This window comes from Melopsittacus undulatus, chromosome 3 (assembly GCF_012275295.1).
Source record: "Melopsittacus undulatus isolate bMelUnd1 chromosome 3, bMelUnd1.mat.Z, whole genome shotgun sequence".
NCBI lineage: Eukaryota > Metazoa > Chordata > Aves > Psittaciformes > Psittaculidae > Melopsittacus > Melopsittacus undulatus.
This window is the reverse complement of record NC_047529.1, coordinates 91,259,425-91,284,608: the sequence shown is the minus strand read 5'-3', so window position 1 is coordinate 91,284,608 and position 25,184 is coordinate 91,259,425. Positions and strand designations below refer to the sequence as shown.

The following is a 25,184-nucleotide window of genomic DNA, read 5'->3' as shown; positions in this document are numbered from 1 at the left end:
TCCCCTGAAGAAAAAAAAACAAAAACTGGGGGGAGGAGATGGGTGTTGCAACTAAAAAGAATAACAATAATTAAAAAAAGGCCAACGAATGGGGAGCCTATAGTTTTTCCATTAACTTTCAGCCTTACTCTCAAAGGGTACAAGCAAAAGAATCAAACAAGGCAAAAACAATGAGGTGCGCCCATCCTCGCTTCTCACAAAAGAAGCCCAAAAAGCAGTGTGACCCGAAAGAAAAAAGCCCCTTCTAAACACTGCACACGACTCAGCACCCGCAGCTGCAGAACACACGTGCAGTCTCTCGCAGTACTTTCGTCCCGGTCAGACACGCGGCTGAGGCAGGACTCGGCCGCCACCGCTCACCGCACACTTCGTGCCTGCCCTCACGCTCACACCGCGCAGAGCCCGCGGCCTCCTCCACCGCGCGCGCGCGCCCAGCGGCCCCTCCCCTCGCCGCTTGTTTTGGAGGTGCGCGTGGTCCTCCCCGATTGGGAGCCGCGTCAGGCCCCGCCCCGGCCCCGCCGCCGCCAGGGGCTGCGCGCGCGGACTACGGCTCCCGGGGTGCCGCGCGGCCGCCGGGGGGAGCGGCGGCTCGTGCGGGCGGCGGCTGCGCGCGAGGAGCGTGTGTCTGTGTGTGTGTGTGCGCGCGCGTCGGTGCTGTGGCGGCGGCGGTGGTAGCGGCAGCGCGCGGGCAGGTTGAGGTGAGAGCGGCGCCCCCGCCCGACGGGTCCCGCCGCAGACAGGAGCGGCCGCGCCGGGAGCAGGGGCTGCCTCCGCCGCTGCCTCTCGACTCATTCGTCTCTTTCCTGTGGCGGCGGCAGCGGCTGCTGCGCGGCGGGGCGAGGGCCGCCCTCCCCCGTCAGCCGCGGCGGGCGGAGCGGCGGCAGCAGCAGCATGAGCGACAGCGGTGCTGGCCGGAGCACAGCGGTGAGGGCACGGGTGGCAGCGCGGCTGTTGGCGGTGCTCGGCTGCGTCGTGACAGCTAAGGCCCAGGTAGGAACCAGCGGTGGAACGATGCGGCGGAGCCCCCTCATGGCGGGGGAGGAAAGGGGGAAGAGAAGCGTGGCCGGGCAGGGATGCCCCAGCGGCCGTGGGCAGGGCTGGGGACCCGTGCCCGAGGGAAGGGAGAGCAGAGGTCCTCCTTGTCGCGGACTGGAGAAGGTGGTGAGAGAGCTTCGGAGGGTCGTAGGGGAAAGGGCAGCTTCGGGGCCGTGCCTTGTGCAGCCTCCCCGGCGGAGAAGTCGGGGGATCTCCCGCTGAAGTCTGCAGCCCACGTCCTTGCTATTCTATAGCCTACGGTTCCTCCTTCCTGGGGTCCAACGTGGGACCGCTCTATTGGGTGCCTCCGGTCTGTGGGGCCCCGCTGCTGCGGTCAGGGGAGAAGTTGGTTGATGGGGGAATTACGCTGCTAGTACACGTATATAACGGTCAAGACGTACAGAGGAGTTGTTTCATGCAAGTAACTCTGCTTGTTGTCTGTGGGATACTGTGTTGAAGAGTTCTGGCTTGGATCATACCCTTGACTATGGGCAGAAGCTTTAGTGTACTCATGAAGTTGGTAAGAAGCCATATAGTAGAATGGAAATAGCAGTGGCCCGGCTTGGCTTGTGTTTAGGTCTATGTCTGTTTGCCTACATTGCAGAGAAGGGTAAGAATGCTGACTCTTTCTGTAAATTGCCTTTACAGTTTCAGAAGGGCAGGTGTCTCAAGTTGAGAGTTTGCTATTCATCAGCAGTGTGACTGTTCCTGAAACAATAGTTCATGTCAAGTAGGAAAGGATTTTAGCTGGGTCAAAGACATTAGAGTGAGTTTATATGAAAAGTCACAATGTCCGTGTGGAGCAAAATTTGGCTTCTGTATGCTAACATTATTTTTTACATATTTTTTTAATTTCTGCTTTGTGTAACATGCTGTATTGTGACCATGCATAGTAATGTCTAGTCTAGCATATAGCTTTAATTGCAGGGTGGGTTTTTTTGTTGTAAGTCAAGATTTTACCAGGTCTAAAAATCCATTATTTTAAAAGCTGGTTTAGTGTACCTAAATGCTAATTGAATTTGAATTCTCAAGGAAGCCATTAACTGGCATGGTTCTATTATGACACTTGGCAGAGTGCTGTTCTAGCAAATTGTTGGCATATTGTATTTAGAGTTTAAATACCTAGAATTTGACTTATACAGGGAAAAGATAAGCTAGCTAGTAGTTCTTGGAGTCATGTTACCTGTAGCTTTTCTCTTGTTCTGCAGCTATGGGAAAGTAAAACATTAAGGAACAAAACAAGGTGTCCCTGTGGTCTTCTAACTGTTGGAGCAATTTAAGTACAACAGCCTGATAACACTAATAAGGTTGTTTGTATGAATAGACTGCTTGTCAGTGCATGCATTTGTCAGTTTTTTCTTAATGTTAAAGTACTGAATACATTTCTCTTTACAGATTTCATAAGGAGAAGTTGATGCAGGTTGGACATTGACCTTTTAATCTGAAAGTTTGATTTATCTTGGAGAAGATGAGTTAGAAGTTCAACATCTCCAGTACAGCTCTCATACCTGTACAAGAACTAAGCTAGGTTGGACAATACCTGGAAATACTTTGATAAGCATATTGAAAATAGAGAAGAATTAGCAGCTATTCAATTGTCAGATGAGTTTTTGAACACAGCTTATAGTAGGCTCATGCTTTTAGAGTTTCTCATACAGTTGGAAATAATTATCAGATGATATTTGGCCACTGTAATAAAATCTGTGATAACTTACACTACAGTTGACTATATATGTGGACTAAGTTCACTAGTATAGTTCGTTACAAAAAAGGCAAAAAATAATGGTATGAATAGCAAAGTAAGCCTTATGATATGTAATTTTAACTGGATAATACACTGTTCTTAGTTTTGTGTCTCCAGTTTAAAAAAGTATTCACTGGAAGATCCCGATGTTGGCAGAAGTGAAACAATTTTCTGCATGTTTGTAGAGTGTTACATTGTTATGTGAGAGCACTGAAGACTACACCTGGACTAATAAAAGAACTCCAACTGGAATACTATAAGCCAGTGTCGCAGTTTTATTAGTGCTGTTAACTGACTTCACTGATGTGCAGTATTGGTGTTTCATGCGTGCTGTCAAACCATTTTAGAAATTGTGGTTTGGTGCAGCTATAGCATAGTTTAATTTTAGAGCATGCCTTCCAAGGAAACGTTGATTTTGCTGTTCTATGTGTACAGAGAGCTAACTGTTCCAATTTTGAAAAAGTTATGAGAAAGAAATGGAGAATTTAGTTTTCTTGCTCTTGTTACTCAAATTATTTTTTTCTCTTCATAGTGTTCTAAGTAAACTGTACTGCATTTTGAAAGCCATTTGTAGAATTGAGATTTTTATCGGACACAGTTGGCAAAGGGGTGACCTCCAGTAGTTTGCCTTCTCAGTTGAATAGGACAACTGCAACTTTTATTTTTCCATGGGGATTTGATGCTGAGTGTAATTACTGCATATTTATTTGGAGCATTTTTTCCCTGGAAAAGATTCTTTGGTTTTGCATAGATGGTAAAAATATTTTTGTAAGCAGTGGATAGCTCCATGAGGTGGTCATCAAAATTGTTTCCTACTCTTTATCTCCTGAGTCCAAAGAAAATATCTTGGATCTTTTGTACTGCTTTCAGCTTAATAATTGTTCTTCACTGTTTATGGACTTAAATATTTGAGCAAAATATTGGAAGTTATCTTTTTTGCCTTTTTATATTCCAGTGGAATGTACTGTTGTTTGTTTTGTGGTATGGTGTTACCTGTAAAGACTGCAAAATTCATTTCTGCCTATGTGTGACAGATAAGAAAATTCTAAAATTTGAATGAAATAATTATAGATTAAAATGCATGAGGGGGGAGTATTTCTGTAAGCACTAATAACATGTTTTGTCTTCTGACTTTGAAGTTGGCAGTCATGTGGGCTGAGAGCTTTCTTGGCTTTGTGAAAAGCCTGTAATTGCTGTTTGCTCTGGTTTGATGCTAGATAACATTAACAAGGTGAGCATAACAGCACAGAAGACTTTGGTTAAAGTAACTTCCCTTAAATGAGTTTTACTTCATCGCCGTCCATATCTGCTCTGCAGAGTTGTGACAGCCTGTTTAGTGCCTCTGGAAATGTATGATCTACATAAGTTGAATTTTCTACTTAAATGCTTTATTGTCAAACCTTCACCCCTTTATTCTCACAGAGGGCTGGGGGAAATTAATTTTCCAGGCCTCTTTTATGCTTCATAAAAGAACAGAAGCCTACAATTTGGTTTCTGGTGACTTCTTTGCATCAAGCTTGGTTATATAAGGTTATCTGTTCTCTAGTGATCTATCATGCATAAAATAGATTAGGTGATTTCTTAATCTCATCTGTGTGAAATTTGTGGAAAAAAAAAGTGCCACAAAATATTCTTCGTCTCCTTTTGCACATAACCCTTGAATAGTTACAAGCTCTTCCAAGGCCATGCAAGATAGGCTTTCCTATTTTATATGCTCTCTAGGCAATCATGTGTGTCAATTAATTTGTTGTCTGACTGAAGAACAGTAGTAGTTAACAGGAGTGTTTGGTTCCATTCCCTAACATATGATCTTAAGCATTTAACCTCATGTTTGAAAGGCCTTTCACACATGTTTTTATTTTTTTAAGATGCTATGATTAGGAGTAGTTAGTTTGGATTTAATTAAATTTATCCTACAAATGTTCATAGAAAAGTGCTTTCACTGTTTACACCTTTTGCTAAGACACTGTCATGATCTTGATGAAAGTGTTGCTATAGCTCAGTCCATTGAGTTAGTTTGCCCTTTCCCATCTGCTGCTTGCCACAGTCCTGCCTTCCTCTGCTGTGCTGGCAGTAGCGCTTCTGCTCTTGTGTACACTCCTCTTCGTAGTCTTAAGCTAGTGCAGTACCTTGAACCAGTTTGCTGGCCTGGCAGAAGAAATAGGATGGGACCAGCAAAATTCACGCTTAATTTCACAATAGATTTACGGTCTTACAGTACAGGTGCCTGCACCTGGTTTTCCTAGTATTTATTTGCAGAATTTAACTGCACAGCTAGTAACTTTTTGGGTGGGTAAGTACCTATTCCCCTTTATCCAGTGCCTCTAAAGAAACCAGCTAAAGCATTATTATGCTTTCACAAAAATAATAAAAATAAGATGGCAGTGTGTGATTGTGGGGTCTTTTTTAGGCAACTCAGTTAATGAGCATTTGCTAGGAGAGTACTTGGTATGGAACGCCAATGGGCTAGTGTACCTTGTGTTTGTAGTTTGGAAAATCTTGCTATTCATTCTGCAGAAAGTTCTATATGCTGAATCTGTCAGGAAATAGAGTGTTAGTCTGGCTCGCACTGTATGTAGAGGTGGAGTTAAGCTCAAAAGAAGTGCTAAGGTCTGTTATTTTCTGTGTCTGAGTGTGTAAGATATGTTGTTGAGTATTTTAATGATGAAAAATAAAGTATTTGTGTTTCACTAGTATTTCTTTTGATTGCCATCTATTTCTCTTTAGGCGATTTTTCTGTAGTTAATATTGCATTTCTTGATTTAAAATAAATTTTTATGTATTTTTTAATAGCTCACAGGAGTCCTAGATGATTGTTTGTGTGACATAGAAAGCATCGATGACTTCAATACTTTCAAGATCTTCCCCAAAATACAGAAACTGCAAGAACGTGATTACTTCAGATATTACAAGGTACAATTAGAATGGTATTTTCCTGAATAATTTAAATAAAATCCAGAAAATATAGGGAGGATTACACGTTAAATCAACTTGTCTGTATTAAATTGTCTTTCAGAAGCCAACAGCTCTTTAATTTGATCGTAGCAGGTTTTCAGGCCCTGACAGTTATGTTGGTAATAAGTTGTGTTTGCTGTGTTAATCCTGGAATCAGTGACAGTAAATCATGACTACTACTAAAGGCAGTATCTTTGTACTGCTGCATCTGGAAAGGATCATATATTAGCAACTTTCTGACAGCATGCAGTACTTGTTTTCTAAGAAACCTGCGTAACTTGGAGCTGAGATATTGCAGCAATTTCATTTTTTTATAGGTTGCTGTCTTAGTTCTAATTTCAGTATTTGCAATTGAGAGAATTGTTATTCCTTTGATAAACTGGTAAAAGTACTCTATTTTCAAGTAGTATGTAATAACACTTCGTGATGACTTTAAATACTATTTGTCTCTGTATTAGACTAATCTGAAAAAGAAGACTTTGAAGCCTGATACTTCTCTTTTCAGATATGTTTAGCTTGAAAGTTGCTGGTTTTTAGTTTTCCTTCTTCCCTCTCAGAACCTAGCAAGCTATTGAGCTGATTTGGTACCAGACAAGCGTTAAACTCATGCAAGATAGGGTTATGAATGTGAGGAAGGAGAAACAACTGCTAAAGTCTTCCTTTTCTAGTTTGAGCAAGCAGTAGTGTGTAACCACCCTGAATCAACTCTTTCTCCGTGGTACAGTCCTAACTTCACTTTTCAGGAAAACAGCATATGTGCAACTTCAGTGATAATACATCACATAGTGGCAGTAATTAGATTCTCCAGAAGCACCAGAAAGATACAAAGTATTTGAAGAGGATGAGCAAGAGGTAGATGGGTTTCATACAACAGCAACTTCATCCTATAAATTTAGAGCTAATCTTGATTTCAACAGTGGTTCTGCAGACCATACTTCAGTGATGTGTTACAAGTCTACCCCATCTTCCTAATGAATGGACAATTATAAGGGCCAGTGTGCAGTCCACCCATCACCATACGTTACTTAGTACTTCCATGTGACAGGGAAGAATTTGTGTTGAACAAGGAAACTGAGTAAGTCATCTTTTTTCACCCTTTCCCTTCTGAATAAGCAACAGAGGGGTTTTTTTAAGTTCCTGAAAAGAATCATGAAATTGCTGTTAAGCACATAGATGCATGCGGAAATTGTGAGGGTAGGCAATGATCATCTAGGTCGACTACAGTGTAAGTAAATACTGAGTAAGCATAGGGGAAGTATACTTGTTCTGGGTGTGAAAACACTCCTACAGTGAAGTAATTTAGTTTGTAACGGAATTTGGATCATGAACATTTCTAATTACCATCCATAGTGTTTCCACAGTGTTGTAGTTCAACAGTCATATAATATATAATACTGAATGGACTAGCTAATTTTTATTTAAAGGATAAAGAAAACTGTTTTTAAACTCTTGCTGGGATTGTGCTGAGTGATTTCTAGATAGCTGAAGACTTCTCAATGAAAGAAAGGAATAAAAAATTTTGTTTCTGTATAGTTATATACATCAAAGCATGCAGACTATGGAAGCCTCATGATAACAAGTTTGACTTTTAATCTGTGACAAGTATTGAATAATAATCTAGATGATAATAATGAAATGAATACTTCACACCCTGAAAAAATGCAGAAGTTTGATATAGTCAGCGAATGATAGGTACTGATTAAAGTACAAGCACTGTACAACTTCAGTTTGTCTCAGATCTAGGACTAGCAGGTAGTTCTTTCTGAATTAACCTGCACTTTAGACAGCAGTATTCTTTTATTTACAGTTTTCTCTGTGTAAGAAGTTACTGCATGAGTTGCTTGCATCTTCCTAAGTTGTTAGCATTTTTATTGTTAGAGTTTACTTTGGACGAGGTTGTAGTCTAAGTATGTCAGCTGGTCTTTTTCTGTCAGAAATTGGTGGGAAGGGCATGTTTTATGTATTAGGTCTTATTGTGAAAGTGATGTAAAATGTAACACTTCGTGCTTTATTTAAGAGATGATGAGTGAACAGGTACAAAAAGTTCTAGAATTTTACACTTTTTTTTATTTCTAGGGATGGTGTTTGTAGAGTGACAAGGGGGGGTGAAGCAACCTAAAATCTCTGCTTTTAATGTATCTGTGCTAGCATGGCTTGAACTGTAACCAGAAGATAGTTGTCATGACTTGTAAGAAGTCATACCATCTGTTGAATGTCTTGTTAGAGTTTTTTTTGACTGAGGAATCTCTTTAACATTTTAAAGCTGAATTTACAATTCCCAGTCATGCTGAATAAGTATATCAAAATGGAAACCTGGAAAACAGTCTTTTCTTCACATACTCTATGGCAATTAACTTTGTATGTGCGTGTTGAAAATAGAGAACTTACTTGCTGAAAAGTTTGGTAGAGGAATTTAGTATAATAAAGGGGAGATGAGCAAGTCAAGCATCACGTTTTACTCTTTGGGGATCTCTTGTGGTATTGACAGAACACTTGAAGAGGGAATTATTTTTGTTTTACCTTAATTTGGGTATGTAGTACCCCAGAACAATTTGTCCTTCAAGGAGCAGAAGTTGTGTCTTTGTTTCAGGTCCATAGTTTTGCTTTTTATTTATATTATTTCCATTTATTAATAAAATAATAAATAGAATAGACTTAGGGAGAGTAAAATATAGCTATAATTCAACTCAGATTCTTCATACTGTGCCAGTTCTGTATCAGAGGCATATTGATCTAGTTTCCCTTATGTTTAGTATGCAATGTATAATGCTGGGCAGAAAAAAAAAAGAAAAAAAATTAAATTCAGGCTTTTTTATTGCTGAGTATCAGGTTTGATAATTCAGTGATTGGAGCTGTAGAGCTTCTATTACTGTATTCCCCCCTAAACCAGACCACTTAGAGTGGGTTTTACCAGTGATGTTTCTTTGTGTAAGGCTAATGTAAATGGAGGCTGGCTTTTTTGGTTTGTTTTTTATTTCCTTCACTGATTTTCACATTGACAGTCCAAACGTAGTAAAGTGTTTTAATCTCTCACAGTGTAGTATGTGCTAATATATGTGGTGTTTCTTGCCTTGATTGTGCCGTGTCATGAAGAATAGGAGCACTAATCATCACAGGGTTTGCTGGTAATGTTTCTGAAGTGGTTTCTCTTCATTATTTGTATTTGTACAAATACAAAATCAGATCCCTAATTTGAGAACATTATGATACTCATTCTTCCTTGACTAGCTATGACATAATGATTGCCTGGTTTTATTTCTTGAAATCTGAAATCACCCAAGCACTTGTTTGAATTAGGAAATTTGTGCACTAGTCTGCTCTACATCAAATGTATTTTCTTGATCTGCATAGTACAACTGATTGTAACTACAATCATTTTAGAATAACATATGACTGATTTGCCTTCATTTTAGTGGTTTATATACTGCTTTGAAGTTAGTGGTGAGAGATTTAATTTGTGCTTTAATATACTATGTATTTGTCTCCATTGGAGACCATTATCACTAACCATTCTCCTGCAGCAAGCTTCATCTTATATACTCAGAAGGAAAGTAGTTCAATCAACCGACCAGACTCCCATAGAACCCTCAAACTTGAATATAACGCTTTTTCATTGTATCCTCTCCTTTAATTTTAAAGAATTTATTGATACCGAGAGCTCCTTTTTTTTTTCCCCTCCCCAAAGAAAAAATTGTCTTATGTAAGTGTCAATTTTAAACTTTTTTTTTTGTATGTTTAGGTCAACCTGAAGAGACCATGCCCATTTTGGGCTGATGACGGCCATTGTTCTATCAAAGATTGTCATGTAGAGCCTTGTCCTGAGGTATGGATCAAATAATATAAAATAGAAAAAGGTTATTTGTTTAAAAATTTTGCAAATTTTCAGTGTCTGTTTTAACTATATTTACTAATAAGAACTTAAATTTAAGTAAGTGACAATAAAATTGTTTTCCATTTCAAAAGCAGAAATACAACCAAAGTATTTTAAAGTCTTAGTCATTTTACCAATAAAACAAATAACTTGAAGAATAAGTCAATTCTAAGCTCTAGCACTATTTTGGGTATAACAAGTTGAAAAGGTAAAGGAGCAAGTTAATTATTTAAAAACAAGTTTACTCCAATCTCTACATAGGAATAGTACGTAATTTGTGGATTTTAATCAGGCATGATGATTTCTGTTAACAGTCTAAAAACTGGGTTTTTTTTTTATTATTTTTTTCTTTTCAGAGCAAAATACCTGTTGGAATTAAGGCCGGGAGCTCTAATAAGGTAAGTAATCATTTATTTGCTAAGTTCTTACTGATACTTTTTTTTGGTTTTTTTAATTCTTTTAAACTTAACATTACAGTAGCTGTATAACTTTTTATTACAAACCTTCAGTGTTGGCATAGTGATGAAAATGTTAACATAACTTATCAGTTCCTGTATATGGCTTTATGTTTTTACTTCTATGTATAATAGTGTTTCTGACATAGCTGGTACTCTCATATCATTCTGAATCAAGCTATGACAGCCTCTCAATCAATGAATGAAAAGACAAGGGACATCAGTGCATGGCCACAGAATGCCTGATACAAAATTCTTTTTTCATTTTCAATACAGTCCACCTTCTATAAAGCCACAGGCTAAGATGCACAAAAGGGATAGCAGTGCAGTCTTTCGTAAGCATCATGTACAACCACAACCTCTAATATTGAAAGAACCTGAAGGATTACATGTAGTTTTGCCATATTTAATCTTGAGCAGGTCATTAGTCTAATTAGTCTAAAGACAATACATGTTCAAGTGATCAGCGCAAGCTTAACTAGTCAGTTTGTGCTGCTGGCATTTGATTGCTTCTCTCCATGTGATCCTTTCTAGCTCACCAAGTGCTATTAACAAACCCAAGGAAGTAAAGAGGGTATGTATATACGCCTAGAAAAGAGATCAGAGCAGAAAGACCAACAACCCTTCTCCACCCCCAAATCCTAAACATGGTACCCAAGAGTAAGGATTTTAGCAGTTAATGGGATAATAGTGCCCATATGACAGATCTTCCTGTTGAGTGCCTTGGCTGTGTTGCAGATTTGTACTTACTCTTGCTTAACTATCATATCTCCACCCTGCCCAGTACTTTCTGCTGGACAGGCATAGTTGGCACTTGCTTACCTGAGTGTGGTTCACTGTATCGTAAATGACCATTAGCATCAGGTTTAGACTTTATGCCAAGAAGGATTACCAAAAATAGATGAGAGGAATACTTTATTGTGATTTGATGACTTCTGTGTTCTGTTGTCATAAAAGAGTGCAGGCAAGTCTGGTCAAGCTTTAGTTGAAGACGAAGACTCATCTACTGTTTATGTATACATTGTTAAGCTCACTCAGAAGGAAACTCTAACTCTTTCTGTAAAGGTTTATGCTGATTGGAGAAGAAACATCATTCTCATTAACGTGGTTTAAATATCAGTCATTCACTGTTTCAGCACAAGGAGCAATACTTGTTCTGGAACATCTTTGGCACTATCTCTGGGCAGAAGATCTTGAGTTTTTGAGGTTTTAGTTTTTGTTTTGTTTTGTTTTTAATAGCTGTAGGGTATGCCATTCTTCAGACACTTCACATGGGCATATCAAATTCAACTTTGGAAGTTAAAAATCAGCCACCTTTTGTCTTCACCACAGTAAAGGAACTGGGATAGCTTATTTGGGAATCTATCATTTGCTGGTATATTTACTACAGTCATTTCTTTTGAATTGCCTTCTAGGTGTTGCAACCACCTACAGGAATAAAAATTTGGCAGTTCCATACCTTTAATCTATAGCAGAACAAAGACACTAATATCTGTTGCTTTTCTGTAAGAAAATTAAATATTTCTGCAGGAAAGTTGTCATCAGGGCTGATTTAAATCTTAGCTACACCGTTTTCTTACTTCTTATGATTCAGTTCAAGGTCTTTCTTGGAGCCATTTAATATCCCTTTTAAGGAAACATCAAACTCATCTTACTATGAATTTTTTGTTTCAATGGGTATGCAAGTACTGTGCTATTAGCCTGTGCTTGGTCCATTTGGGAGTGTCCTGCGTCTTGTGGATTATCCTTTAAGTATTAGTTTAGGAGGGAAAAAAAAAAAAGAAATAAAAGGTGTGTTTTCTTCTGGGTAGATACATGTCCAGTTGGTCTCTTTGGTCCTAACAGTGTCTGCCTTGGAAAGGTCAAAATGTCAAAGGCATCTTCTTAATAATGAGAGATATAATCTCTTGAGTAGATATACTCAGGTAGAATCCTGTGGAGAAGCTGTCTGTGGTCTTAAGTGCTTGCCTTCTGTTCAGTTTCCCATTGCTTTGGTAAGTCTGTAAACTTCTAGCTTTATTTAGGCTATTGAGAGATATTTTTGTTTGTTTGCTGAACAATAGAGATAATAGTTCTTTTGAAAGCTCATCAAGCCATAAGGACCAGGATTACACTTGCAGAGCCTCCCTACAAAAGTTCAGCTAGGATACAGGATCTGTTTAATTCTTGTAACCAAGATAAGCTTTTTGAAATGGTACTGGAGAGGCACAAAGTAGCTTCCCTTTCAGTAGTCCTGTTCTGTTTGACTGGTGAACATGTTTTGGGAGAATAGACATTACAGTAGCTGTCATGACAGCAGCTATAGTAATCTTGGAAGCAGGGACTGGGATGCAGTAACTCAAGTTACAACATTTAACTTAATACTTTACTTCCTGCCCAACTATTTTCTGTTTTCTTCCAGACACTGCTCTTACAAGATCCAGCCTTGGCAGGAGCAGATTCTTTGTCTAGGTCTAGTCAGTGGTCAAAGAGCACTGATCTGATAGCTATTGCTGTTGAACACTGGAGAATAGTGAGGACTGGATGCATGTTTTGAGACTTCAATGTTCATTCTGTTTGAAATCCTCAATTTAGGATTATATTCTTGGCAGTAATTTTTTTTTACTTCAGGGTAGGGTTTGGTTTGCAACTCTAGACATGCAGAATATTTACCTCAGCATCTCAGTATGTTATTTCATCAGCAATATCTGTTTCATTCTAGGTCAGATCTGTTCTTTGTTCATATTTTTCCATTTGACATCCATATGATGCTAAAGAATGAGCCCCCACACCTGGCAAATCCAAGAAAATTGAGTGAGAAGCTCCTTCTAGAGTAAATATTTATTATGGGCAAGGCCACTAATAAGATTTAAACTACTTGGGTTTTTTAGCTTTAAAATACTTGGGGGTTTTAATCACCTTCATTTCTTGGTCTTCAGTTAGTTCTGCTATTTTTCCTTGTACTGGTTCTGGCAAATGCATTTTAAGGGAAGTCATCTTGCCTACTCATCTAAATGGTTTTAATTAAATCCTTTATTTTTATTGACAAGTATTGTGACATGTATTGTACTGGTGCTTTGCCTCTGGCATCTTGACCACAAGTCTGTCTTCAGATACAAACTATTCCTTTTTCTTTTAAATGTATCAAATTATTATTGTTGTTTTCCAAAGGGTTGACCAAGGCCTTTAGCTTCTGTTTTTATTTTCAGCTAGTTTTGGATAATAATCCTTCATGTCAGCATGTATGTGCCTTGAAGTGAAGGGAAGCTAGCAGTTTAGCTTTATGGAAGCTATCAGTTACTTATCATTAAATAATTTTCTTTATTTCTTAAGGACTGCAGTAACGTAGAAAACCATGTAAACCTAAGGTTCAGTCTGAAAAAGAAAACACACAAAAAACCCCACAACCAGCCAACCAACCCTGAAAATTCCCAACTCCAAAGTCCCCCCAAAAGAGGAAGTTTGGTTTCTTTATCTTTTCAGAGAGCACTGATGCTACCTTTTATATTCCAAAACTGTTAAAAGGTTTTTTTGAGCTTTAAGCTGACACACTGGACAAATCCCCTGCTGACATAACTATGCTATTATAGAATAGTGGAATCAAATCTTTAATTCTTCAAATGCTTTCCTTAGAGTTATTCTAGTAGTAAGTCTATTTTAGTGAATTACTTTTTAAAAAAAACTGTAGAATCAGGATTCAGCTTAAATACTTCTATTCTGGCTTTCAAATAACCAAAATTTGAGTTCAGCTTTAAAAGTCTGTCTTCAGACCTGTGCATGTCTAAAGCATTCCAATGAATAGGATTAAGTTAAACATGAGGGGAAAATGGCCAGACGTACTGAAATGACCAATGCAACTTGAGGTATGATTATGCTTGCAAAATACAAGGTATGTTTATAGGTATGACACTGCTTGTCTTCAAGATCTTTTTTTAAGACTGTAAATAAGTATCAGAAACACTTCAGAACTCCATTTATTTTAAGCAAACAGAAAGAAAAAGCAAAAGAAACAAAATTTTTACATGTTTAGCTGAATTTTCTGTGGTAGTTAAATCCACAAAGTGAAATGGGTGTGATAAAATTAAGTGAAGAAAAAGAAATAATAAATATTCCAGAATAATTTACTGCATCAAGAATCTGAGAATCTTCCCTAATATTTGCCAGTTCACTGCTAAACCTAGAAATACCTTTCATGTCACCTATTCTCAGAGAATTGTATGTAATTCATTTACATATTAAATATGAACTTTCTTCCAGTATTCAAAAGAGGCAAATAATTCCAAAGAATTGGAAGACTGTGAGCAAGCTAACAAACTGGGAGCAGTTAACAGTACCTTAAGGTATGCTGTGATTAACAACAACAGTACAAAAATTGTAACAAAAGAGCATTTTGTTTTGTCTGTCTTGTTTCTGCAATGTGCTAGTTTTTGTTCTTCATTCTTTCCATAACTCTCTAATTAGAAAGTAAATGTAAAGTGATGCAAGAACATTTGAAGGTGTTATGTGGTAAGCAGACTTCTTTTAAGTACACTTTGATACTATTTGCAAAAGGTGAAAAAGGTATCTTACAGCATCAAGACTCAGAGGAAACTTGCAAATAACCCTACCTTTTTTTTCTACTTTTTACCAGTATCAGTCTTCGTTCTTGATGACTGTGCTGGATTAAGGGGTTCTGTCCTGCTCTGTCCCTCTGTTACACTGATGCGCCTTGTTCATGATTATTCAGTGAACCAGGTCAGGGAGCTTGTTGAGTTACTTGTCTTGTTGGCAGAGTTATTTTTAGCTTGGATCAGTTTCCTGATCTTACTTGTTGCACGGCAATGTAAAGGTTGGGTGTGAGGATGGTGTTGCCCCTGAGTAGGAAGGTGCGTGGAACAGCACTTAGGAAAACTTGCATTCTACTAGATTCCCCACCTTTCAAAAGCAGAAATAGAAGAATCAATCCTTCACTGTTGATGAAGAGGCGTAGTGCTTTAGGCCACAGATTTCAGCAGTTCTACCTGACAGAAATGTTGACACTCTTTCCTCTGTCATCTGACAAAATGAGACTGCTATGAAAGAGTGACTGCTTCTACCTGGTTTGCGGTGTTACAGACCAAACTGGGCAGAGCCCTTACCCAAGTTTTTTTTTGAAGTAAGAAGCTGTTAAATTTCCTCCACTCCTGTATGGCAAAAGAATATGAGATTAAATACACATATGAAGAGCTAAAGAGAATGTTTTTTGCGAGAGTAGGATAGACAGTTAAAGCTGGGAGAGGATCCTACAAGTGCGGGAAGAATTTGTGCGTTCTAGGGAAACCTCCATGTTCTCTGCCTAGCAGTGCATCATCCTCATGGTTTTGGATTATTTTTTTTTGTCAGCTGTATTACTTGTGATTATCAAATCATGCCTGCTAGTAATGACTGGAGAAGTTCCTCACTTAATGCCAAGTATGAGTGTCCTGTTGTGATTTGGCAGAAGGTTGGAAAAGTATTGTGTTATAGAATTGCCTGTGTTTGTAGAACTTGGCTAGTACTAATTTGATCAAACGGGATAGGCTGTTTTCATTATTTCGAAGTGCTTCACTGCGCCCTGGAGCAAAATTCCCAATCTTAGCTTCGCTTACATTTTGCTGTCAGTAGTGTGGCATCAGTAGTTCTGTGCCACAAAGAAGAAAGCATTCAGCTTTTGCACTGTTTGTATTTCATAGCATGGGAACTTCAAAGTACTGATCTCTGGTACAGTACACCTTTGAAAATGGAATACCATTTTTATTTAAAAGGCTTAAGATAAATCATATTCATAGCATTATTTAGCTTATAAGGGGCTTTTAGACATCCAGTCTCCCACTAAAAAGCAAGGCTAACTATTATAGATCTCATTGAAAGTACAGGTTATGAAAATATGATTATTCCTCCTCTCTGCTGCCCTAAGTGACAGCTGCTAAAGGAGTATTTTGAAGCGTTAAAAATGTATGCTATGAAAGTATTTTACCAAGCTCCTACTGAAGGAAGTCACTGCTGCAGCACAGCTTGTTCAGATAATGATGGTAAAATCTTTCTTGCTGTCTTAACATGAAGATGACTTTTTGAAGTATTGCAGTTGATGCCTGCTTGAATCTCTCTGCAACTGACAAGCAGTAACTCTGTATTCTTGCGTCTCAGATACAGTAATTCAGAATGCAATTTCAAGTTAACTACTGTATGTGGATTGTGTTTCTTTCAGTAGCTCTTCTTGATGTTGTTTATTTAAAAATCTAAAATCAAATATTTTTTCCCCCTCAGTAACCAAAGTAAGGAGGCTTTCATTGACTGGGCAAGATACGATGATTCACAGGATCATTTTTGTGAACTTGATGGTAAAAACGTTTAAGCTTTTTCACAGTGCTTGTTTTATTTGCTGTCTCTTAAAAAACACAAAACATTACAGTTTCTCTGCAAATAACTGTTTTTAAAAAGTTTTAATTTTGTGCTAAATGGAAATGTGGCAGTTCATATCCTCTTACATGCAAAGAATGCAATATTTTATAAGGAGCATTTGGTGGTCTACACAGTGCACATTCACTGTTACCTCTTCTTGGTATAGTGAACAGGAGACTGATGGAAATAAAAAAGAATCATAGAATCATAGAATAGTTAGCGTTGGAAAGGACCTTAAGATCATCTAGTTCCAACCCCCCTGCCATGGGCAGGGACACCTCACACTAAACCATATCACCCAAGGCTTCATCCAACCTGGCCTTGAACACTGCCAGGGATGGAGCATTCACAGCCTCCCTGGGCAACCCATTCCAGTACCTCACCACCCTAACAGTAAAGAATTTCTTCCTTATATCCAGTCTAAACCTCTGCTGTTTAAGTTTTAACCCATTACCCCTTGTCCTGTCACTACAGTCCCTAATGAAGAGTCCCTCCCCAGCATCCCTATAGGCCCACTTCAGATACTGGAAGGCTGCTATGAGGTCTCCATGCAACCTTCTCTTCTCCATGCTGAACAGCCCCTACTTTCTCAGCGTGTCTTCATACGGGAGGTGCTCCAGTCCCCTGATCATCCTCATGGTCCTCCTCTGGACTTGTTCTAACAGTTCCATGTCCTTTTTATGTTGAGGACACCAGAACTGCACACAATACTCCAAGTGAGGTCTGACAAGAGCAGAGTAGAGGGGTAGGATCACCTCCTTCAACCTCCTGGTCACGCTTCTTTTGATGCAGCCCAGAATACGGTTGGCTTTCTGGGCTGTAAAGCGCACACTGAAGCCAGCTCATGTTCATTTTCTCATTGACCAACACCCCCAAGTCCTTCTCCACAGGGCTGCTCTGAACCACACAGCTTGGTGTCATCGGCAGACTTGCTGAGGGTACACCAATCCCGCTGTCCATGTCCCTGACAAAGATGTTAAACAAGACCGGTCTCAACACCGATCCCTGAGGGACACCACTCGTTACTGATCTCCAGCTGGACATTGAGCCATTGACCACAACTCTTTGCGTGTGGCCATCCAGCCACTTCTTTTATCCACTGAGTGGTCCACCAGAAGATAAATGGGAGGGGTTAGCATCTAATTCTTAAAAATCTCACAAAAGAAATTACATCTGGCACAAATCCAGCACAAATTTCTTGCAGCTGGTTGTTTCTTGCTACTGTATTATTTTTGTTGCTCTGCTGCCTATGCTTAGATTGAGTTTGTTCCTCCTCCAGCCTTGCTATGTTTCCAAATGATATCTGCACTAAATTCACCTGTTATCTGAAAGGACTTCCTTATTGTTAAAATACTAGGATACTAGATCGTGCCTTCCCTCTGCTCCACATATGCAAATCTTTTTATTTGCTTGTAATGGTCAAAGCTCAAAGGAATATTTTTCAGAAAAATATGAGAATTGCCAGGTTCAGAAACGATTGCTAAAGGCCTTTCTAATAAATACCTTAAAAACATTACTATGCTAGGAAGACTTAGAGCATAATAGAAGGTGTTTTAATCTACCTTTAGGCTAATGTTTGGAGTCACCTGAGAAAGTAACAGCTGTGGTAGACTTTCCAACTGAAGTTCTCTTTTAGCACTTCTGTGTCTGATCTGTGAAAGTTTTCTGTATAAGCTGTGTCTGTAATAAACAGTCAGTGAGCGTCACTGTGGACCTGAACTATTACATGCAGTAAGCTGCAGTTCTCTCCACTGTCTTCAGGCTGCCTGCTTACATTTTCAAGAGAACTCAGGTGAGAAAGGTATAGTTTAGGAGCATTTCTTTTAGAAGTAATACTAACTTAAGTGGCTGCTGATTATAACTCCATTTCTCCTTACGCTGTGCCCTGCTAAAGGGGGATGTACTGCCTTCAGCTGTGTTTTTCCCGTGCATTTTTTCACATTTTAAGCTGATTCAGTTTATTTGAATAACAGGAAAGTAAGTTGCCCTCTCGCTTGCATCTCCTGGATTCTTGTGATCAACTGACTTATCAGGTCAGTTTGTGAGCTGGAACAGGGAGACATGAGGGAGGATAACTACTGGGAGTGACAGGAGGAGATAGAAACCCTTTTCCTCGGTCTCTTTCTGATGGTGGGAGAGCTCTTAATTCACTTAACTGTAGCACAAGACTGTGGAATCAGTTTTACTTTTTACTTTAAGCTTTTTGTTGGGCTTAATGATAAACTGGATAAGGGAATTGATCTAGCTGAAAAAAACATCATAGCTCAGGTCAGCTTTCCATCTTTGTGTTGCACTGCCCCACAAGACTCTCTTTTATATGGGTAATGAGAAGAAAATGTGGAGACCTGAGGTGCACAGGAAGTGTAGGAACTACTTAAGTCAGGCATGCTGTCAAAGAAATAAATAAAGCTGTAATTTGACATTTTCTCAGCTGGCACTCACTGTCTTTTGTGTCTTTTGTGTCTGTCTCTTTTCTTTGTTCTTGCTGTTATTGCTGAAGCAAGGCTTAACTGCTCATGCAGAATCATCTTTTTAGAGCAGTTTCCACTCTGTGGTGTTTTTTGACATCTGAGGAAATATTCAGTGGCAGTGATTGGCCTATTCCTATGAATAAGTCTCTGGAATACTGACTTGTATTGTATGTGGGGTTTTTTCAATCATGAGTTGCTCTTGACCTAGGATTTCAAAGAGGAGGGAGTCTTCCTGCTTTTTACTAGCTGTAGCTCAAAACTTAAGTTTCTATTCATATAGAGGTTTTAAGCAGAGAGAGTAGTATTTCACAGTTTCCTTTGGATATCTTGCTTGAATTTGTAGTGAACTTCAGAGGTTAAATGAACTGAAATAACGTGTTTCTTACCATAACCAATAGAGCATTCTGCAATATGCTGAAAGTTTCTTCATTTAAACAATATGATCCAGATTCTCTGCCAGTATACAAGGGCTTGTGGTGGGGGGAAAAGGGATTTAGCTAATAAATACACAATACATACAAACTACAAGATGCACTTCTTCACCCTTGTCTTTATTAAGAAGCCCTTTTAGCAGTATACCCACTTCAAAAAAGCAACCCTTCCAATGAAATACTGCCAGGCAAATAACCCCTGAATTTGAAGCCCATTAAAAACAAAACACTGTTTATATCTTTGCATAGGATGAGAGACGTGTGTATGATGAGTGTGTATGGTGGAGTTGAAGAAGCTATGTGGGTGTTCAGAAACTGTAAAAATTATGGCCACACAAGAGACTTTGGAATAAATTCTATACTTTAGAGCTTTGTTTGTTGTGGATATTGCTGTGTTTTTATGTACAATGCATCTATAATCCAGCCAGAAGACAGAATAGTATTATATAAGACCTCTTATTTATATTAAAGTCCATGACTGTTTTTTAAGATAAAGTCCATTTTAACTGATGAGTTACAATATGTAACAAAAGGTTTCCTGTTTAGATGAGAGATCTCCGGATGCACAGTATGTGGATTTACTTCTGAATCCAGAACGTTACACTGGATACAAGGGGCCCTCTGCTTGGAGAGTGTGGAACAGCATCTATGAAGAAAACTGCTTCAAGTAATTGGGAAGGAGGGGAAGCCAATCTTTTATATTTACACTTCAGTTTAGCTTAAAACTGATTTTTGTGTTTTCTGTCTAATTTTTTAGGCCTCGATCTGTTTACCGTCCTTTAAATCCACTGGCACCTAGTAGGGGTAGGTCTTGCCCATTTTATTTTCTAATGCATTTCTTTTAATATAGTGACTTTCACAATAAAAGTGATACAAATAGTAATGTTCAGTCTGTAGATGTGCTTTCTGCTTTTTGAATTTCCTCTGTAGCAGTAGCTGTTCGTTTTCAAATACTTAGGCAAAGATTTGTGAGACTTGATGACATACATGCTTAATATTATTGCATAGGAATAGGCATATTGATGTCAGGGGAGCTAACGTGAAAGCTAAAGTACATGTCAAACTGTTTAGTAAGTGTCACAGTAATTTTCCAGTGTGAATGGGAAGGAGTTAAAATTCAATCAAAAAATCAGCACTCTGAATTCTTCCCTTGGTTGATTGGGGGTTGTTGCTTGGTTAGGGCTTTTTCTAGAGCATTATCACTTTAGCTCATAGTCATTGTGGTATAATGTAGCTTTACCTTTTTCATCCATAATATTTAGTGCATTACAAATGTACAAATAATTCCATTATTTGAAGAAAGAGTGGGTACTTAGGAAGGCTCCGTTATCTGCAAGAATGGGTAAAAAAAGTACGTGACTTGGGGTTTAAGTGCTTAAATTTAAATGGAAAACTATAACCTGGTCTTGCAAATGAATCCATTTTCTCCACTGGGTCCCATTTCCCTTAAAAATTAACTATCAGCCAATAGATTGAGTTAGAAAACATCACCACACATTAGAAAATCAAGATAGCTTTTAGTAATGATAACTATCAAGGTCATATATTGCTGGTGTACACAAATAAAAAGTTCAGGGGTCAGAATTTCAGAAAGGTACATTGGTAATATTGCTGAATAATATGAAGATGGCTTCCTAATCATCTTTCTGAAGGTAAAACGTAGCTTTCAAGAATATGCAAATAAGCTGCTACTAAGGTTGCAAATTCTCAGTGACTTTCATTACTATTATTTGTTTAATCTCAGGGGGTGTTGAGGAGGAAGAAGATGGAAAGTAGCCTACTTTTTGTAGATTAAATAAGGTTTCTTGTGTTTATTGTTTTCTCAGTGTTTGTAGTAAAGTCTGTGTTTCATTACTGCTTTGCTGTGGAAATAATCTTTTTAATGCTTATGGATTTTTAAATTTTGTTCTGTTTTGTTTCTTGTTTTCCCCCCTCAGGAGGAGATGATGGTAAGTCACCTTGTTTTGCCTGACTTGCAGAGATGAAGTAAACATGAAAGAGTTTTGGATATCTGATTTATTTGCTTTATTGATGCTGCATTAAGGGGCAGGAAAGCTAAGATTTTAGGCAGATGATTGATCAGAAAATGTTTTTATTGAGATAATTCTTTCATTTGGAGTAGGGGAACAAGTGGATAAGACCAGAATACAGTTCTGTTGTTGATTCTTATCCTTGTAACAGAATATGTGTTGTGATAGTGTTACTAGCAAGGTAACTGGAGATGCATAGATTAAAGGATTCTTGGGTCTCCTGCTGAGCCTGATTGATACTGATGTCAGATTACTTAAAAGAAGAGGGACAGTTTTCTGTGTACTTTCTTAAATGTCCTTGATTTTGGAAAGGTCGAGAGAGAATGGGGAGAAAATTTGGTCTGTCTGCAGTGAGACAGACTAAGATTTTTCAGTCAACTGAAAGCTCTCAGACAAAAGACGTAAGTCTACAGGAAATCTTCAGAATACAGTCAAAATAAAAGCTATCAGGTATAATTACACTTTTCCATCATGTCTTTCACCACAAGCACATCTAATCAGGCTTGTGCATCTATGCAATTCTGAATGCCTGACCAGCAGCTTAGTTGTGCCCATTCTTGTATTTCTCCTATTCTGACCCCCACAGATTTAAAATAACCTCAATGTTAAGCCACTTCAGTGCCTCTTCTCACATTAATAGCTGAATTATTTAGCTTTATGTGCAGATGGCAGCTAACCTTAGTATGCATAGTAATTCAAAGCTACTGTGATGTTGAAAAATTAATACTCTTCATTTAACTATATACCTTGTATTTGCAGGAGAATCTTTCTACACATGGCTAGAAGGTAAAACCTCTTGGATGGGTTAATATAATGTTAAATTCACTGGAAGAACCATTGTAGTAGGGTTTTTTTTTTTATCTCCCCAAATATTTTCTCCATAGTGTGGGATCCTTAATAAATTGTGCACCTTTTTCTTGAGGGTCTTTGGAAACCCCAGTCATTCAGATGGCCTCCTCCTTTAAACCCTTCAGTGTTTCACCTTTCATAAAGAGGGAGTTAACTCCAGTACCAGCTACTTCAAATTTTCTGCTCATTTTGGGCATTTAAGTGGGGACATTATTATTAATAACATTACTAAAACCTTTTATTTAAAACAGTTAAAAAAAATCTAAGTTTTTCATGGTTCTGTTCCCAGTATATAAACTGAGTATAATGTGTGTTCATAAGGCAAAGCAATTTGGTTTTTATTCATATTTAAATGGAAAACATTATTACAGTGGTAGCAGTCAAAATCACATTTTGGAGGTATGTGGAAAAGTAAATGAGTTAAATGTATTTAATTTTAAACTTCATTCTGCCTCTCATAAGCCTTTTACTTGTGTAGTTGGAAATCTCCAACCGGTGCTGTTATAGGAAAGCATACAAATTTATTTGCTATTTAATAAGTAATGTTTGTAAATGAGGTCATATCTCAGCTTCACAGATAGGCTTCACCATCAGCTGTTCCTTCTTCCATTTGTGGAGATTGGAGTGGCAGGGATGTCACCCAAACATACCTTTGAGAAAGGAATAAACTCCTTAATTCCAAGTGTAATCTCTGCCCCTGGATCTAAATGGTATTGTAATTTCTGCATTTAAATTCTATTTTGGCCACCCAATGCCACTGCATTTCTGTTTCCACTGTAGAAGTCAGTACCTATCAAAGTCATATTTTGCATGGTTTTGCTGTGTGTATTTTCCGTGAATTTACAGTAGAGCTGGGAAGATTTTGCTGTTTTCCAATGCCAGAAGGTTTTCTGAGGCGTTTGATGTTTTTCTGTAAGGCTGCTAATTCAGTGGTAGGTTTAATTCTAATTAGGATGTGCCACAGTATAGTTGTGGCCTCTGGAATGTTAAAATTCAAGGCTGCTTGAAATTTATTGCTCAAACCTTGTAAGCATCATATTTTTGTGTGGCAATTTATCTGTATTAGTTAACCACATGCTTATTTGACTGTGTTAGAACACTAAAATACCAAGTAAGAAGTGTCAAACTTCATTCTTAGTACTGCTTTGTATAAAAAAATAAAAGGTAAATTTTTCCTATGGTGGTTATAAGGAATTATTAACAATGCTTAAGTGTTGTAATTGTAACTCTTGAAATGTAAACAATGTGGACTTGCATTACTGAAATATCAAGGTATATTCGTTTTAATACTTTATTTCCAGTATTTAATTTGGAGTCTGTTTGCCTTTTCTCCTGGATAGGTCTTTGCCTTGAGAAAAGAGTGTTTTATAAGCTCATTTCTGGACTTCATGCTAGCATCAACTTGCATCTGTGTGCAAATTATCTTCTTGAAGGTAACTTAAATTTATTTAAAATTACTAGGTGGAATTCTACAATATCTGTATTTTGTATTTGTTATTTTCTGATTATTTTTTTTATGTGTAGTTAGTTGGTTTTTTCATTCTAAATATGTATCTTCTACTTCCCCCCTCCTTGGTTTGGGGTTTTTTTTCCCTCTGTATAGAAACATGGGGGAAGCCTTGCTGGGGACCAAATGTGAAGGAGTTTACTCGCCGCTTTGACCCTGTTGAAACAAAAGGAGAAGGACCAAGGAGGCTCAAAAATTTGTATTTCCTGTATTTGATAGAGCTGCGTGCTTTGTCAAAGGTTGCACCATACTTTGAGCGTTCAGTTGTTGACCTTTACACTGGAAATGGCCAGGAGGATGCTGAATCTAAAGCTCTCTTACTGGATATCTTCAGGGACACCAAGTAAGGCATAGGATTTTTTTTTAATGAATTCTTTGAAATTCTCATTTATATTCACAAGTGAGAACAGATGAGTCCTTGACAGGATAGGACAAGGAGGAGAGTGGAATGAAGAAATAACATTAAGTAATGGGAGAACAAGAGGAATGTGTACATGTGACAGGAAGAGTGAATATTTTTGGTTTGAATATACCAATCTTTAAAAAACAAAATATTTAACAAAATTCCCCTCTTCCCCCAAGCCCCACACAGCTCCCTATTACTCTCTATTTGTTGCTTTCTCTGATTCTTCAGTATAAGAAGAACGCAGTGAATAATCCAGCTTTTATCACAGACTTAACTTCTGGGGTTTTAGCCATCCCGTCTTTCTTCTGTTTAGTCTGTAAACTTTTTTTAGTCCAGTTCCTTCTTGCTAATTTTAGTGATTTGTAACATTCTGTGTGGTTTTGTTGCTGTCCCTGCTAATAATCTTGGTAGGTATTTGAGATGTGGTCAGAGAACAATCAACTGAAAGGTGAACATTTAAGACAGTTGCAGTGTATATTAGAAAGAAATCTTGATCAGTGGAAATGGAGTGAAGAAAATTCTCAACAAAACTGTAAATAACATATTTTAGGTTACAGTGATTGAGCAGTAGAACTGATACCATTCAGTAAATTCTTAAGAGCTACTTTGTAAAAACTAGGAACTCTGAAAAGTATTGCACACTGATGGCAACAGCTGCTCACCAAGCTTGATGGAACACAGTATGTCAGCATTGGTTGTTTTTTTTTTGCATTTTGTCTTTATTAGGTCCTTCCATATGCACTTTGATGAAAAGTCCATGTTTGCTGGAGATAAAAAAGGAGCCAAGTCATTAAAGGTAAAGTTTGTTTTCTGAATCACATCCAAAATACCCATTTTGGTATTAAGCTGTGTTGTTTTAGAAAACCTCTCTACCAATGAGAAATGTACTGCTGAGAGGGGAAAAGGCTGGAGTAAAAACTTAGAATCATATCTGAGGCCTCTTATTTAATTTACATGATAATAAATGAAGTGTTGTCCTGAACCAAGCAGACTGAAGTCTCTGGTTTAGTGCCTTGGGTCTGCCATTAGGACTGTGGTGAGGCAAATGAGTT

General features: G+C 38.2%; 1 protein-coding gene across 1 annotated transcript in view; it reads left to right on the top strand.

Moving 5' to 3' along the window:
• Window positions 1-651: 651 nt before the first annotated feature.
• Window positions 652-25,184, top strand: part of ERO1B (endoplasmic reticulum oxidoreductase 1 beta) — a 31,939-nt gene continuing 7,406 nt past the window's right edge. Inside the window, exons 1-13 of the mRNA XM_034060874.1 lie at window positions 652-990; window positions 5,573-5,692; window positions 9,474-9,557; window positions 9,962-10,003; window positions 14,297-14,379; window positions 16,304-16,377; window positions 19,887-20,007; window positions 20,098-20,144; window positions 21,278-21,289; window positions 22,130-22,156; window positions 23,560-23,652; window positions 23,823-24,069; window positions 24,859-24,928. Of these exons, the coding sequence (XP_033916765.1) occupies window positions 892-990; window positions 5,573-5,692; window positions 9,474-9,557; window positions 9,962-10,003; window positions 14,297-14,379; window positions 16,304-16,377; window positions 19,887-20,007; window positions 20,098-20,144; window positions 21,278-21,289; window positions 22,130-22,156; window positions 23,560-23,652; window positions 23,823-24,069; window positions 24,859-24,928 (1,119 nt within the window). The 5' untranslated portion in view covers window positions 652-891. The remainder of the gene's footprint in view (window positions 991-5,572; window positions 5,693-9,473; window positions 9,558-9,961; window positions 10,004-14,296; window positions 14,380-16,303; window positions 16,378-19,886; window positions 20,008-20,097; window positions 20,145-21,277; window positions 21,290-22,129; window positions 22,157-23,559; window positions 23,653-23,822; window positions 24,070-24,858; window positions 24,929-25,184) is intronic.